The sequence below is a fragment of the Gasterosteus aculeatus genome, chromosome 9, assembly GCF_964276395.1.
Source record: "Gasterosteus aculeatus chromosome 9, fGasAcu3.hap1.1, whole genome shotgun sequence".
NCBI classification, from domain to species: domain Eukaryota; kingdom Metazoa; phylum Chordata; class Actinopteri; order Perciformes; family Gasterosteidae; genus Gasterosteus; species Gasterosteus aculeatus.
This window is the reverse complement of record NC_135696.1, coordinates 14424341-14442487: the sequence shown is the minus strand read 5'-3', so window position 1 is coordinate 14442487 and position 18147 is coordinate 14424341. Positions and strand designations below refer to the sequence as shown.

General features: G+C 42.0%; 2 protein-coding genes across 4 annotated transcripts in view; one reads left to right on the top strand and one right to left on the bottom strand.

Moving 5' to 3' along the window:
• Window positions 1–18147, bottom strand: part of ctnna2 (catenin (cadherin-associated protein), alpha 2) — a 224977-nt gene that overhangs the window by 80325 nt on the left and 126505 nt on the right. The gene's annotated exons all lie outside the window — the stretch shown is intronic.
• Window positions 747–5263, top strand: lrrtm1 (leucine rich repeat transmembrane neuronal 1). The gene has a single exon (XM_040186280.2). The coding sequence runs from the start codon at window positions 2035–2037 to the stop codon at window positions 3610–3612; it is 1578 nt and encodes a 525-aa protein (XP_040042214.2). The 5' UTR covers window positions 747–2034; the 3' UTR covers window positions 3613–5263.

Below are 18147 nucleotides of genomic sequence, written 5' to 3'. Positions count from 1 at the left end.
GGAAAGAGACCAGACCTATAAACAGGAATAATATAGTGTAATGCTAATATTATGTGGCAAGGAATTAGTGTACATCTGTATTCAGAATGAGTAGTTTAGCCATAATTGACAATAGCATCACATGCCTGGCTACAGGACTCTGATACAATTATCAATGTCTTCCTCTAGTGTTGACTCATAATATTCTAGTAAACACTCTCCATCAACAGACATGAATTGATTCTTTAAAACAAAATAATTTACATTCCAAAAGCATACAATATAAATAACATTTAAATGATATTAACATTACTAAAATGAGTTTTTTCGCGTATTGTGTGGAAATGGTTTTGGTCATGGGGGAGAATATCCTGACTGTGGCTTATATTATATTTTATGTTCGTCTGATTTTTAATATACATGCAAATTATTCTTTGTGTTATTGGTGGAACTGATACATGACCACCTTTTGTTCATTGGATGAATCATTCCTGCAACTCTGAAATCAGAAAAAACTGCTTTCTCATAGCAACGTCGAAACGGCCAGACGTTATATGGCCCAATTCATTACAGTCAGTGACGGAGGAAGGGACAGCAAGAGAGAGAGAGAGAGAGAGAGAGAGACACAGAGCGAGAGAGAGACACAGAGCGAGAGAGAGAGAGAGAGAGAGAGAGAGAGAGGGGGGGGGGGCATTAAAGCTCCTGGTTTAAGCCCATCCCTTTCTGAATATGTAAATGTCTTGGGCACAGCGAAAAAAAGAGAAAAGGCGAGGAGGGAAGAGGGGAGCGAAAGGAAGAGGAGGGGAGCAGCAGCAGCATGAAAAAGCTAGTGAGCGATCAAGGGAAAGAGAGCAAGAGAGTGAGGGAAAGGGAGCGAGCACTCTGAATTGTGAGTGGCTTACGACACTCAGTGAACAGAAGGTGCTCCTGCATGCGCTGTCAGTGTACTGCTCTGCTGCAAGGGATTGTGTACTCCTTTGCTTTACCACGTTTACCGCGCCTGCCTGCCTGCCAGCCAGCCAGCGGCAGTCTCAAACAGCCTGTTCCTGCCGGCCGACAAAACACCGGGAGAGCGCGGGAGGTGACAGAAAAAAAACTGGGAGCCACGGGGTGATGCGTGCGACTTTGAAACCAAGACGAGCCACTGAGAAGACAAGGAATACTGGTGCACAAGATAAAGCGTGAACATGCTTCACCTCTTTCAATCCTGATTTGTATTTTTTTTTTGCATTGGTCACTGAAAGCATGATCACCCGCTTGAATGGATTTAAACCGTACAAGTGAGTGATCGCTTCTACAGATGGACGGTAATATGTGTTGACAGATCTGCTGAAACTTAAGCGGGAAGGGGAGGAGAAAGCAGCGAGACATTTGAAAAGATTTTTCCTTGGTCCCCCCTTTTTTTTTTTTCTTTCTGTGGTTGTCTCTTCTTCCCTCTGATCATTGCAGCAGAGGACTGCGGAGGAGCAGAAGAGACAGAGCTCATGTATGCAGACAGGGGAACTTGCACTTCCTACCATCTAGCTGAAAGCTACTTGGATTCCTTCTCTTTTTGGCTCTTTCCTTTGAGGAGAACTAAGACATTGTAAGCCTGCCAAGGATCTGGTGTCCACTGAAAAGAGAAAAGGGAGGGAGCAAGAGGAAGGGGTGGGGGGGGGATTTGTACCACAGTGGGGTCTTTTTTAGATTCACACATAATTAGTGTTGGGGCACAAAGCGAGACGCTGAATGGAGATTGTCAGCTTTTGGATAGGGGTGAGTAGGAATCTTTTCAAATAAGATCAATGAGGACAATTTTATTTTTTCCATCCCCTCTACTCTCCACCCACCGCTTGATTTCTTGCACAAGCAAGGAGACGTGCCCTCTATCCTTTTGTATTTTAGACAAAGATTCCTTTGGTTGTCAAAGTAAACGAAGTGCAACATCACCGTCTTCAGCTAGAATACAAAATTGCAACAAATATTATTGCACTCATTGAATATGATGTGATTGCTGCAAAAACAATATCCAGAGTGGTTCAATGGACATTTTCTCAGAGACATCTCTGGATACTTATGCTAATGGATTTCCTTCTAATTGGACTGTACTTAAAGTGGCCACTGAAGAAGCCCCCTGGGTTGATACTGTGTTTGTTGGGGATTTTTCTAAAAACGGTTCCCTCGGTGGAGGGGGTTTGTCCACGGCTGTGCCGCTGCGACAGCAAGCTGCTGTACTGCGAGGGTCTCAACCTCACAGACATTCCCCGCAATCTGAGCACCGCCATGGGCCTGTCCATGAGAGAGAACAACTTAACCGAGCTGCGTGAAGGCCAACTGGTCGGTCTGTCGCAGCTCACCTGGCTCTATCTAGATCACAACAACATTGACATTGTAGAGGAGGGTGCTTTCGACAGGCTGAGACGGGTCAAGGAGTTGGACCTCAGCAGCAACCGGATTGACAGTCTGCCAAATGGCACCTTTAGGCCCCTCCCAAACCTGCGTATTCTGGACCTCTCGTACAACAGGCTGCAAGCACTGGAGCCTGATCTGTTCCACGGCCTTAGAAAGCTCACCAATTTGCATTTGCGCTACAATGTTTTGAAATTTGTGCCGGTGCGGATTTTTCAGGATTGCCGGAGCATGCAGTTTCTGGACTTGGGATACAACCAATTGCAGAGCCTAGCGAGGAACTCCTTCGCTGGCCTCTTCAAGTTAACCGAGTTGCATCTTGAGCACAACGAGCTGGTTAAAGTCAACCTCGCCCACTTCCCTCGCCTCATCTCCTTACGTACACTATACATGCACAACAATCGCGCTACTGTTGTCGTCAGCACCCTGGACTGGACATGGAATTTTTTAGAGAAGATCGACCTCTCGGCCAATGAAATAGAGTCCATGGAACCACATGTTTTTGAGAGCGCACCCAACCTCAAGGTGCTGATGCTGGATTCCAATCGGTTGACCTCTGTGGATCAGCGCATCCTGGATTCTTGGTCATCTCTGGACAGCATAACCCTGGCGGGGAATGACTGGGAGTGCAGTCGTAACGTGTGTGCTCTGGCCTCTTGGCTCAGTGCCTTCCGAGGCCAGCGTGACAGCTCCCTGCTGTGTTCAAGCCCCGACACCGCGCAGGGCGAGGACGTGTTGGATGCTGTGTATGCTTTTCAGCTATGTGAGGGTCCCCCGATGGAGGTCACTACAGCAGGCCTGTATGCCTCCACAAGGGATCTGTCCCACGGCGGTTCGGTTTTCCTTGGCCCATTTACCCCTAACCCTTACGAGGGTGAGGGCGGTGAGGTGGTAACCAGTTCTTTCACCGTCACAGTGGGCCACGATGACCTGGAGAACACCATGCAGATCCACAAGGTGGTGACTGGCACCATGGCACTCATTTTTTCCTTTCTCATCATTGTGCTGATGCTGTACGTGGCATGGAAGTGCTTTCCAGCAGGAATAAGACAACTGAGGCAGTGCTTCAGCAGTCAGCGCCGTAAGCAGAAGCAGAAGCAAAGCATGCAGCAGATGGCTGCAATTTCTACACCGGAGTACTATGTCGACTACAAACCTAACCACATTGAGGGAGCTCTGGTCATCATCAATGAATATGGCTCTTGCACTTGCCAACAGCAACCTTCTCGGGAATGCGAGGTGTGACCATGATTTGTGAATAAGTCTTTACCTGTTATTTTCTGGAAATACAGTAAATCCCTTTTTGGATACAAGGGGGAGGGAGTATTGTGGGGAAGAAGGAATACATGGATCTTTTGTGACTCTTTTTACACAGCATCTCACTGTGATTTGGAGGAGTGTGCTTCATGCGGCTGACTGTTTTGCAGTGGATTTAGTGCTTCTGCTATCTACTGTATATTTGAGGCCACAGGGCATAATGGCCACGGGACTCTAAGACCTGTTGATGCTCTACAGTAAACCGGAGAGGAATACATCGTGGGCACTGAGACTTTTCTCTCTTGGGTGGATATTAGAGCTTTAATGAGTCTTTCTACATCAGAACATTTAATTATTGTGTAAAAAGAAACTGGGGACACTCATAAGATTAAAAAAAATAACAAGAAGAAAAAAAATATTTGTAACATGATAAATACAATATTTGACAAGCATTTAAAATATATATAAAAAACATGTTTATGTTGGATTCAAATGTAAAATAAAAGTCGGTGTAAAATATGTTAAAAAAGAACGGCGCGTGTGGATAGAACGTTATAAAAGATAATCTATTTCTTTTTTAAACTACAAAAAATGTTGAAATAAATGAATTGCTATTCACAGTAAAATCATTTGTATGTGATAAGCCTGTCAGAAAGAATGGACGACCATAGATGCTGTCTCTACACTAATGACAGGAGGGATACGTCTCTTCAGTGTATCGAACCAAAAAAAAATAAATACGGAAAAAAGGCGAGCAGAGGGATATCTGCATCCCATCTCCAATGTACTACCCATGGTTCGTTAGATCTCTTTCTTGTTTTATCTTTCATATTTGTTGTTTTATCATTCAATGTGTTGGCTCGCTATCAGTGTAGTTTATTTCCCTCTTCACATTGCCTATCTGAGAATAGATTCAACTGATCTATGACATTTCAATCGGCAATCATATTACCAAATCATTACATCACTATCTGTGCACCATCCAAGCAGAGTGTCAAATATCTAAAGCTATGCCTCGTATTGCCTCTCACCGTCTGGATTTCACAGAGGAGCGATGCCTCCTTCCACTGAATCAAGCACACTAAAGGAAACAATCATCGAAACCATGCAAACTTAAAATTAAAATACAATGTAAAATTGTATCAGAATCATTGAATAAATTATCGAGCAGCTTAAAGATTTGCACATAAAATGCTTTTCACTGTGTTTTCATGTGATGTACGATGTTTGTTGAATACAAGGTCATTTTTAGGTGTGTATATATATATCCTTCTTCCTCTGGTGTTCATTCTGTAAATTAGTGCACTGACAGATGTTGTGTTTCCGGGGCTCTTTGACATGAACAGTATGTTGTGGGAGAAGACGGGAAGTGAGAGGGAGATGGAGGATCACAGCTACTGCGGAAAGAGGGAACAGACTGCTCTCTAGTGTGCATAGTCTCATACTGTGGCTGCATTTTACCGTGCACCCCACTCTGCCAACCTCCACAGCTAAGGAAACATCATTATACTGAATATGCGGCGGCTTTTCTGAAAAAATATTCAATGCATCAATCTGAATCATTTTTGTGTTATTTTGCGATAAATTAAAGATAATGTTTACAACTTGTAAGTCAGCGGGAATAAAAATGTTTAAGAAATCACTGACAATCATTATATAATTAGTTACACTAAGAGTAATAAGTTGTTTTTCAACGTTATCAACAACTTTGTATGTGCAGTTGGTGTCCAGGTGTTCTTTGGACATTATGCAACCACAGGTAAGAACTGGTTGGGTTAGCGGTTGTTCGGTGAGTTCTAACATGGTGGAAACATGTGTGGATGCAACAGAGCGCAGAAGAAGTCCAATTTGTTCTATTCTATTCCATTTGAATAAGGGTCATAATTAGTGGTTTCAAACTAAAATATTGTCCATCTAAAAAGGCAGTTAATGATCAAATGGAAAAGCACTTTCACACTATTTTAACATATGCTGCTGTCTTTGGATAATATTGCACGCTCTGAAATAACATTTGTGTACATTTTTGTACATTTGTGTTAGTTCTTGTAATCACAGATTGTCAAATCCCTGAGAGACCTGCAAAGTGAGCCACCGGATATAAATATCAAATTACTTTGCTTCCTTTCACAGCTCAAAGGATTTCTCTCAGGTAAAATTCCATCACAGACTAATCACACTTCTTAACATGAACGATATGCTGGGAAATAAAGTGTTTGCACATGAGTGCACTAAATTCAAACTATTTTCTTATTCCTTTCTTAAAAAACCTAAGCGGCTATAACCATTATATGTTAATATAAATTCAATAGGAGGCATAACATGTACTTAAAAGAAGATCTGAAATGCTCCTCAAAATTTCATAATCACTTCCAACATGGAATTTATCAATCAGTTTCCAAAACTCTAACGTGACTTTCTGGCTTCAATTATTTTCAAATAGTCCGTCTTCACACACCCATGATGCATCACTGCGCTGTTTTAATCTAACTATCTGTGATAGTAAAGGGACCCTTTTTCTGCAATTACCATCCAAGCACTGTCAAATTAGGGCCATGTAGGATGAAACATTAAGGTGCAATAAACCCACAACATACTTTCATGTTTTTATGGCTGTTAACAAGTTATTTTCTCTGGCGAAGAACTAAACGAATAGTTGGCATGCAATGCATTTACTGCTCATGTAACAATACACCAATAGTGTTTTTTTTTAAGGGAAGACATTTGGGGATGATAGCTTAAAATTCTCAAGCGGGATTAGTATTCATGGTACCAGGGGAAATGTCCTTTAAGACTCTGCATTGCTGTGTCACATATCATGTGGGTGCAACTGACTGCAGTAGGTGAGGTAGGGCTTCATGATGTGAACACCTACTTATTTGCTCTTCTTGACATCCTGTGTACACTCCCCCCCCCCCCCTTCGAGTCCTTCACAGACCTTTCAACACAACTGCTGGGTCCTCTTTCAGGACAATTTGAGGTTGCGAAACTTCATTTGTATAAATAATGAATGATGCCTGGCAAAGGCCAGCTTTGCCACCAGTATTGATTTCATTTCAGTCCTTTCTTGAACAAGCAACCAGGGCAAAAGGTGATGGAGAATGGCTGTGAGTATTTAAAAAGCTGACGTTAGACTACTTTAGACTTATCTCAATCTCTATTCAGCTTTCCTTTCTTCTTTATTTCCTGTGTCCATAAAACACAGTAACTGCCGAGGAAAACATCCATTCATCTACCTGACAATAGATCAAATCTCTGCTTGACCCAAACTTGGGGCGATAATTCCCTCTGGGGAAATAAGTGCCAGCAGACAGCCTCCATTATAAATGCCATGATTGATGATGCTGAGTAAAAATCCATACAGTTGAGTGGTGACCAAAACTATCAGAGTGATAACAAACGTATTCACCTCTCCCTCACGCTTTCAAATGCACACTGATGGATGAGGATGATGTGTTTCATTTATGTGTGAAACCAGAATTGATTTACAATATGATAAGTGGTTGACGTGGTGATTAAACAACTCAGATCACTGTTCAGGCAGACAAAAAAAGTGTGAGTCGTCCTCTTTCAAGTACAGTGGAGCAAGCAGGCGTTACATTAGTCCTGCGCTTCCAAAGAGGCAGCTGTCTGCCAGCCAAAGGATGTGCAGGGTACAAGCGTGTACATGCTAATGCTAATCGGTCTGACACTACTGGCCCTTAGCGTATATGTGCACAATTGAACATGTGGTGTATTATGGTGCGTTCACACCAAAAGCGAAGCAAATTACGTCTGCGCATTCGCCCGACGCTATCTAGTGAAAGCCAATCAGCGTTGAGATGCTCCGCTCTTCATCACCGCCGTCCTGCTGCCACAGCGTGAATACACTTTATTAAACCGCCGCTCAAGTTAGTTTGTGTCTAACGGAGAGACGCCGGCACAACGGGTCATCAGACCGGCTGCTGGTTCGCCCGAAGCAGCGCTGGAAGCCGCAGTCATCCAGACGCACTTCCTGGAGGAGTCGGTGAAATTCAAGCTGTGTGCGGATGATGATGTCATGAACCCAAACACAACACCGTTTGCGGTTCCGACGTTCGTGCCATGGTGGATAGCGGACACGATTATAACTGTCTTTACGGAGACACATAACAGAGATAAGCCACGCCCCCTTCCAGGCGAGAATGAAGCGGAAAAAATGGGACGTGAATGAAGCGAAATACACAGCAAAAGCGGGGCGAAAATTCGCTTTGCTTTTGGTGTGAACCCACCATTAGTGTATGTGCAGCTAGGTTTGTGCTCGTTATAAATAATATAAATAATCCCAACAAACCTGGAATCCATGTTGTCTAGGACCACAGGGTTAAGTGTGCAATGCTGTGACGAGAGGTCACAAACTAAAGACGTATATACAGGTAGAGTTACTGGCACAAAGGGTCAATTTGAAAGGGGGTGTGATGAGCAAAAGGCGGGTCATTTTGCGAAGGAGGCGAGTTTAAAGGTCAAACACTAACAATGGAGACACCCTGCATACTGCTGGCTGTGATCCAAATAAACACCATTTAACCTCACTAATATCAACCAGAAAACAACAGAGAAAAATACAATGAACAAAACATGGTGTAAGCATGTTAATGCCTGAGTGCAAACATCGTAGCTTGCGCCACAACCTGCATCGAGCGGGGGGGCCTCAGGGACACAAACAAATCCTCAAAAAATTAATGAACCTGGCTTCCTGTGAGGGGTTTCGATCGGGCAACATTCTGCCATCTCATTGGGACTGGGACTGTGCTGCATAATAAGCGCTTACCACCCCCTCATAACTGGATGGAGAGCTAAATCATGGGTGGCAGCATCTACTGCAGTAGGCTGTAAGGAGCGGTTGATGACTAATGACGATGAGTGGGTGGCTTTCCACTGCTTCTTTTATAACAGGTGGGTTTTCAGAATCAATATTCTAATCAACATCAACATTATCTTTGAATCCAAAACCTCGGACACACCATTTTCTCTCTTCCTGTACATTCCCTCCTTTTGCTCCTTTCAAACATTGCCGCTGTTGCTGTTGTGGATGTGAAGTAACTCAAACTATTTCACTGAGTTCAATGAAAGCCACTATTCAATTCATGCTGTTGTATGGAGTGAAGGCAATCTCCTTTTGAACAAAATATATTGATAATAAACTAGAGTAACAGTTAAAAGTTTTCTTGTTTAATTCAATGAATTGAATGCAGCTACACAAGTGTGTCCACACTTTTAACTGGCACTGTATGAATTCCTTATAGTTTAATCCCAGACGTTATGCAAATTGAACAAATAATAGTTCAAACACAAATGTCCAATAGGGCAACGTCAATAAATTACTTAGGCTAACCCTGCAGGCAATCTATGGCTCTCTAAACCCACTGCTTCATTTGCATGCACTTTACACAAGCAATACTGAATTAATAATAATCACAGAGGAGTCATTATTCTACATTTGGTACTGTAGGTGGAGCAGTGGTGGCTAATGAGGAAGGTGAAACTAGTGGGAAAATGGGGGCAAGGTTGGCAGCTGAATATTCATGTGTGAGTGAGTCAGAAGGGGAAAGAGGAGAACAGCAGACTTGAATGTATTTTTTAGATGAATTTGTTAGCATTGCTTGGTTGGATTAGCCTGTGATAACATGTTTGTCTTGCATTTAACATTAAAAGTCAGTGAGATAATACACTGCAACAGCTGGGCCTGCATCTGGGGCTCCATGTTACCCGTATAAGAGCAGATGTGGGTCATCGTCTAATGTTCAGAGTATTATGGTGGCTGAACCACAAAGCTTTATCCAGGACTGATTTCCGGATTTTCTATTCATGTATTACTGTTATTCATACCTTCACAGATATACCGCAGGACAATGGGTGGGATGTAAGACCGATCCCAAATCATTTAGGTTGCACCTTTTACATGCATTTACATTGTTTTCTACACCCCAGATTTAGATTAAGTCCTGCATGTTTTGATAAACATTTCTTCCATTCCAGTTCTATTCCATATGTGTCAATAGTTTACAATTTAGACACCTAAATACATGTACCTGGCACAAACTGTGTTCCAGCAGTACATTGGATGCATGGCTGCAATTGCTGCATCTGCACTTGAAAACTGGCATAGTTTAAATAATCAAAACACGCCTATTTGATATGCTTGAGGAACTATTTTCTGCAGCATTCACCAGCACAAGAGTGGTGATAATGGGAATGGAAAAGTATGGTCAAGGCATGGCCAAAACACATTGTGAATTAGTGTGTCCAAAAAACACATTTAACTACTTCTTCATCCAGCACTCTGACATCTGTTCAGGTTATTCATAGTTTATGATAAATGAGTCATCAGGACAACTGCATCTACGTTTCATTATTCATAGTCAGATGACCTCAAATAAAACTGAACCCATGACGATCCTTTGATATAGCGTTGCAAAGGCAGGGCACAGGAAGACTATGGAAAAAGGTCCATAGGTCAAGCGAAGTAAACACGCAGACAAAATGCCTCGTTTCCCATTTATCTGATCAGTGTCAAGATGAATAAATGCTAATGTCCCCGCTCCTGCTGCTCCCTCTCTTTTCCTTATCTGTGGGGGCAGATTGGCATCTCTCCAGTAGCCATTGAGATTGGCTGCATAAATGGAATTGCCCCATTCTCCAAGTGTCAGTTGAGCAAAGAGAATGTCTTCACAGTTTACGAAACCACTGAGGTAAATGCTTTCCTGGTGAAGCAAGTACTTAAGACACAACGTTGGTAAACATTTGCATGTCCGATGGTCAGTGCCTACAAGCTTGTCCAGTCAAGAGGTATAAAAAATAAAGGCAAAAGATGGACTTACCTGTCATATCAAATGCAGGACAGACGACCAATAGATCATACAAGAAAAAGAGACACAGAGAAAAAGAAAAGCTTGTTAATATACAAATTTTAACATCCTATCAGGTCTGTTATGTTCAGCTTAAAACAATGAGCAGCTCAACCCGAGACCACAGACATGTTTTGGACAATTTGAGAGTGCAACAGATTGCTGTGATATCAGAGTTTAATAGGGGGGAGCATTGACCAGAGAGCCGGCAGAACCACAGTTAAACAGGTGGTGCGTTTGATGTCTATCGCGTGACAGCCGTCATAGTCAAAAGTGAACCGAGAAGGCGGACAGACACCGTTTTTATTGAACTGACTGTACTGACAAAGAGGTGACAGTGACATTGGGATCTACTTCTCCTAACCACGCAGCACAAAACTAAAAGTCTTCACAGGTTTATTACACTCTCACTCTTCTGTGCATGTAAATGGATGTTAGGCTTTGGGAACAAATTGGGTAGACGTACACAAACGAAAGGCTTAGAGAACCAATCCCTGTTAAATTCATCGTATCAATCCACATTTGTTTGCCACTGAGTGGATAGTATTGTGATACCAAAGGAGGTGGAATACACAGCACATTTATGGTGAATGTCAACCGTACAATGTAAGACTGCATTTAAATCAATATGTTATTATGTTTCCTTCTGGCCGATGTGGATTGAATGGCCCCCGATGCACAAACAGGTTCTCCTGATTATTTTATAAAATGAACCCAATGAGTTTTTATTAAACCATTTAAATGAAATACATTACAATCACATCTCTGAGGCTGCTGTTTTGTGACAACAATATTGATTTTAGTTAATACGTTGCCAATTTCAATTGGCTCTAGTTTCTCAGCAAGTATATTAGTGACAAAATATATTAATTCAAGTTGTTATGGGAATACGTGCAATACGTATTTTTCTTCACTGGTCATTGTACATTGCAAACTTTAAGTCATACATCCAAAATGGCCGTGAGAGTACTTGGTAAAAGAGGAAATGGGATGTAAAGGAGGTGGGTGTATAAATATATATATTGCAATAATTAAATTACTAATAAATAATGAAGATTCACACCGTGCTGCCATGCTTAATAAAATGGATTTAATAAATTCAAACATTCATCAATTCTCAAATTATGTATAACTATCTAGCTGCAACACCTTCATTACCATTATCACTATCAACTCAAGACAACATCAATGTCCTATTGACAACTTTGCTACAGCAGTGCGTCATTGACAACTTGGAATCAATCCAGGGAATCTTTATGTATTACATCCAGCACCTTACGATTGGACTAATGCTTGTTGTTTATATGTGTCCAACCTCATTTTCAATAGGTTAGGCTTTGCAAAAGATTAGCAAGGTTAGACTTTAAAACCTATTCCCTGGGAGTGTGTTGAATAAAGGGGTTTAAAATGTCTTTACACAGATCTGCCTTGTGTGTTTTAACAATTCTGACCACCGTAATCCATTAAGTGTCAACTTCGGCAGCATTAATTCAATCATTCTCATAATCAAAATGGTTGCTCTGAGCCCCTGCTGCGGGGCTTAGTGATGGTGTGCTGAGAATGAAAAGGCACATTAAAATGGGCTGGAGCATGCAATCCCCCAAAAAGGCATTTGCTTCGCTCTGCATGCACCAAGGACATGTAACAGTAAGGTCAGGATCAAACATCGGCAGAATACTGAATAAGTCAGCCTCCTGGGCTGGGATTCCTGGATCCGACTCATCCTCCCTGTCCAACGCTTAAATGTCTGATCGCTCTGGATAAGCTGTCCCTAAAAGCTGACTGAAAACTTCTAACATGCAGCACAACGTGTCAAGTATAAGCAGGGACCGTGTACTCTACATGCAAGCAACACCCTGCTGTCTACGTGTGCATACTATGTCTCATTCGGCTGAATATATTTCTCCTTTATAATACATCGTCTTTGGTTGTGAATGAATTACCTGCAAAATAACTAAAATAAACAAATGTATGCGTAAGGTATACTGTGACACAAACTAAATAATTCTGTGTATACTTTTAAGTGCTCCTGCTATGCGTTTACTTTGAGATAACTGCACTGGAAGCCTCACACTGTTGCTAGGCAAACACAGTCAGCCACTGTCCACTACTGTGCTGTTACATCAGCTAATGTAATTCTAATTGCAGAGTAGTCACGACACTGCAAATCTGATGCCAACTGTTGTGACTTTTCTCCATGCTGAAATAGTGGGAAGAAACATAAAAACACAAGATTCACTCTCCCTTTTTTAACACTTGCTGCAATGTGGAAGAGGAAAGCCTCTCTTCTGCTTTTCAAAATTGGTTTGATGCAGAGAAAAATCGGTGGTGGCGTAGGCCATTTTCTGCAGACGGCTGCACCCTTTTTGAACTTGGGGCGCCGAGAGCATTCGTAAAGAACATGTGAGGGGTTCTGGGTGGATAAAGGTGAAGGGCCCTGGGTGCCGAGGCAGCATTCAGAAACCCTCAGATCCAGTGAGAACAATTAAAAAAAGGGTCCACTGTGATCCCAGCTCACTGCAGCTACAAAAGTCTTTCATTTTATGCCGTGCCTCAATGTTTCATGTGGAAATAGTGGGTTTAAAGTTGGCTTTCATTCAGCCGTACGAAAATAATACCAATAAAAAAGAAAAGAAAATAGTGCTTATCAGGTTACAGTGTGTTTCTCGTGCGCAAGTCAAATGAGAACAGAGAATAAATCACATTAATTTTTTGTGGAAATTCATATGCACGCACGCTTCAGGCAAGTGCTGTTTCCTCCTTCATTCAAAGCATTAGGGACGAGAGAGTGGGAGTGGGCATGAGAGTTGTTGTTTTAAAGCTGGCCCTAATGAAGCCCATGCTCGATGACAATAGGAGGATATTTGATGAGAAAGTATGTGGTCCAGGCCGCGCGGCGTGTGTTTGGCCTCGCATGTGCGTCCGTGGGAGTGATTGTGTGATGTGGAAGTGTGAGAGGGTGAGAGAGCCAGCTGGTGAAAAAGAATGGATTCATAACGTCAGTTTTTGTGACTTTTGAAGAAGTTTTTAAAGCTGCCATATGGTCCTCTTTAATCTTTTCATGTTGTGAGTGTCCTACGCTTGCAAACCCGTGAACACATTTTTATTTTTTTGGATAAACAACTGAAAGCACCGTCAAACACAAACCATTAGATATCTACTGACGGCTCTCCATTTGTCATACAATGTAATGTAACATGTGCACGCCTCAAAAGTAAAAGTTTGACAAAGACTCTGCAGTAGCTGAATAATGCTTCCACTGTTGAGCCTGTTCAATGCCAAACAAAAACATGCAGAATTAAGGATAACTATATTTAGCGGACGCCACAACTGAATGTACTGTTCAGAGTAAATGAAGGGCTACACGGTTATTCATGAACAAAAAGACTGACCTGAAAAACCTCAATGTTGTTTATATCTTTGAAAAAACAAAAAATGTTAAGTGGACTGGAATGGTGATTGTACTTGTTAGTGGTAGGCACTGATACAATCTGAGTTCCAATGTTTGTTGTTGGCTCTGGTTCATTATAATATGTAAAATGCATATTGTGTAAGGATTTTGATCCCATGGAGGAGAAATAAAAAGACATAACTAACCCAACCTTAACCCATAACTATAAAAACATGTGTCTTAATATAACATAGACCTCGAGGGACCAGTTTAAAAACATTTCAAACCAAAATGAAAGGAACCAGAGAAAACACACACACTGAACATAAGTTGAAGCGATTAAAAGTCACTTTGCAGCCATTTTCCTTTCCTAATCATTTGGACCGATCAATTTATAAAGACGTTTAGTAAGCAAACTTCTCTCTTGTACCTCCGCCATTTAATAAGCTAAAATAATCCAAAATAGAAAACATTATTTAGATATTAGTGAAACTGTATTCATAATCCTAACATGGGATGAACGGAACAATTGAGATTGAAAGAGAGTTAAAGGTTTGGAGGACAGAGAGTAAACAAGTGCCAAAATCTGATGCAACCAGATGGTCTCCGGAACAAGCATCGCCTGGAGTAAGTCACCTCCCCCATCACAATTTACTCTACAGTACATTCAAGCATGGACCTACAGCAAACATCCCCCTGCTCCAATCCCAAACATATTTAGGAATAGCACTAAAGACCTCCCTGCAGCATGTGTGTACAACCGTAAATATGCCTTTAAAGTGACTGAGACAAATAGGTGATTTCTCTTTGTGGCAAAGGGGTGATTATAAGATAATCTGTTTTTTAGCGATGTATGCTATGGCTTCTTACGTGTTAGATAAATAACAATACACATTGAGTAATATGAGCATGAGCATGTCTCTTTGGCACAATGTTCAGTCAAAGCGGAGAAAGGAGAAGATTTGTCTGCGATAAATATCCTCAACAAATGATTTCATTTTGCTTGGATGAAGCCTAGCACAAAGTAATCAGCGAGCAACCTCCCTTGCCCCTCTTTCACAAGCCCACGCAGCAACACATCCCACGCTCGCAGATAAACTGAGAGAAGACGGGCTTGTTATTGGCCCCGGTGTAGGAGACTCATCAATCAATCACAAATTAATGGTTAGGTCATCTTGTTGAAGCGCATGCACCCCTGCAGTCACACAGCCATGCGCACACAGACGGACCCCCGGCCTTGTGGGCACACATGACTCAAAGCAAATCACAAAAGCCATTCCATTTAACCGAGCGTTAATCATTCACTAAATGATCGTTGTACAAAAAAAAAAAGAAACACTAATTCCGGGAAGCATTAAGCCACAGATTCTATACTAGCATGTAATAGCATTGTGCATTAAAAGGACCAATACATGCCAAATCTCAACGTCAAACAACAACAACAACACTGTCTTATAGTCACACAAAAAAGGTTACAGGGGTTCTGTCGCTTAAGCGGTGCTCATTTGTTCATCCAACAACAAGGGCGTGTGACAAATCTCTCTTTAATGGGGAGTACTGGCATTGGTGTTTTGGTCCATAGCAGCCATAAGGGTCTCAGCGGGGGGGGGGGGGTGGGGGGGTGGCGAGGAGGGATGTGCTCCCCGGCCATTGTTGTTTGAGAGGCCAATGAGCCTCTTGATCCCTGGGTAATCTCCAGCTATCTGTCTGAGTTATCACCTCTGTTGATTTAGGTCACCCTGGCTGCTCTCGGTTTTTAGGTTTCCCACCATCCCCCCACAGGGCACACGCACAGATAAATCCCACATGGAATCGCAGAGAGGATAAACAGTCACCCTGATTGCATGAAATAAACATGTTAACTCATTGGTCTGTCCCGTAAAAACAATGTTCAATCATTGATGGAAGAGAAAAGGGATTTTACTGATGTTTCAACAATAGACACAAGACATTCACAAACTCCAGCCGTTGCATATTAAAATAACCTTTGCCTGTTTTCCTGTGACACTTCAATAAAACAAAGTCATGTCCATCACTTGTTATTGGCGAGTCGTGAAAATGTCCCAGACATTCTGGCCTCTCAACATCGCTCACACCGACTGGCAGTTGGCATTGTCTGGTTTGTTTGGAGGAAAAGGGCATATTATTTATAAGAAACAATATCCCTGTTTGATTGATTAGACAGAGGGATATTACTCTTTAATCCCACTACAGGACAGTGAAAATGTAAACAAGTTGAAAAATAAATTGCGTATAGCCTGGTGTCAGCAAGTGTCGAATAGCAAATTGTTATTCAATGGTGTTAAAACAAAAACATTTTTGTTAATATGAACAAAAGAGTCCTCCGTCCGTTGGAGTCGGATGACCTTGAGGCGACTTCATGCTTTTATTTACCATAAGAGGCAAAGCCTTCTTGATAAGCCTCACCCCGCATGAAAACAATGGTCTGATCAACTGAAATATAGCACATTTTAATCCTTCTTCTTAAATCCTCTAACAGTGGCGCATGCTGAGCGTCATTCCCAGATCCAACAAAAGCTCAGTGTTACTCACCCAGCACCCCCGACCCTACCCTGAGCTATGTGGCTCTCTTGCACTTGCTCCATCATCTCCTTATAGCCAACAGTCCGCTCCCCGGCCCTTGAGGAAGACTAATATCCTGTCCTGTTTTGCAGTAATGAAAAAACATAGGCCATGGGAAAAAAAGATGGAAAAGTCTGGATAAAGGTGCTCACGGGTCTGGGGGTGGCTGTGGTACCAGCTCACTTTTGACATTTAATTTCGGGCAGGGTTCATGTTGATAACATCTCCAGCGGTGGCCAAAGATTTGCTCTAATTTGTAATGTTAAAACGGCTTTTGGACCAGAGATCTTTTGAAATATGGAGCATAATGGATTATATATACAAATTACAAATTATATATTTTAGGAAAAGTAAACATTGCTAATGGTTAACAACAACATATTCTATTAATATTTCATTTATAATATTCGTTATTATTCCCTGTGCATAATCAAATCAATAAAAAGACACAATGTTGCACTATTTTAACAACATTTGCGGTTTGGTTCCAGTGTTTTTTTTCAGAATTTTTATTTTATTTTATTCTCCAAATTAAGATTGGAGCTAAAACAGTAACCACGTTGTTTTGAGGAGGCAAATATTTCCACTGCAGTTTGTAATTAACAAATGTGTGTCTATATCATGCAGGACTGAAGAACAAAACCAGCAATAGTTTGGGAGACTGCAGATTAAATGCACCCATTCACTAAAGAGGGAAATGCTGACCTTGCCGGGTCAACAGTGCGTCACCCTGGAACTTATTGCAAAGGTTACCAATTGGAGAAGAACGTTCTCATTACCTTGACCTCAGCATGGCTGAGTGAGTGACGGATGACCTCACAGAGTGCAAGCAGCGTGTTCCCCCCCTTGCTATTCAACACATAATACATCACTTGCCATTATGTAGTCAACATCCCCCGTCTGGCTCTAACACTGTCCCATTGTTTGAGGAAAACAGGCGGCACCGGTCACAGTTAAAGGATCAATTCATCATCTAAGGCCTCGGCCGTGGCCACTTTTGACAGCATTTCCTGCAAGGATCCCAGCAGTTCTCTTCCCAAATGCTCACGTTCACAGCATCTTATGTATTGCCTTTCACCATGAACATGACCTTATTTTTCATATCTATTTATCTATGTATAAGTATATGTACAAATGGTCAGCTTTATCGGCATTGACTTGAGCTGTGTCTGGCTGCTCAACCCAGCTGTATTATAAATATATAATCTACGAGGATACTAACACTACAAGCCGCACTTACAGAACAGCACGTTGTAATTACAACGTCTGGCCCTGGACCTTTCGTTGCTGAATTTGCATGTTTGCAACAGCATGTGCTCAAGGTTACTCCTCGTGTCATGCAACCAAGAGAAATTGAATAGCGATACGCTGCACACAGACGTACATCTGTCTCCAGCTCAGGGTAGGTGGCAGTGGGGAGGCACTGAATAAAACAAATCTATGTTCTATGAACCCCCATCAAACTTCCATAGGCATAATTTCTGCTAACGGTAAAGGCTTCTGACAGCCTCAGCCTCACCCACACATTGGGCCTCAAGGACCTGCTAAAAAAAAGGGCAAAAGGGAGGAGAAAAAGTGAAGTGAATAGTGAGTTTCTTTCTTGTTGCACGTGTCTAATGCTTACAAAGTCACATGCAGCAGTGAGTTCATGGAAGCAGGTTGAGGTAAGTTCAGAAATGCATAAAG

Excerpts from the sequence above, each read along its gene's own strand:
- lrrtm1 (XM_040186280.2), top strand. The coding sequence starts at position 2,035 with ATGCTAATGGATTTCCTTCTAATTGGACTGTACTTAAAGTGGCCACTG.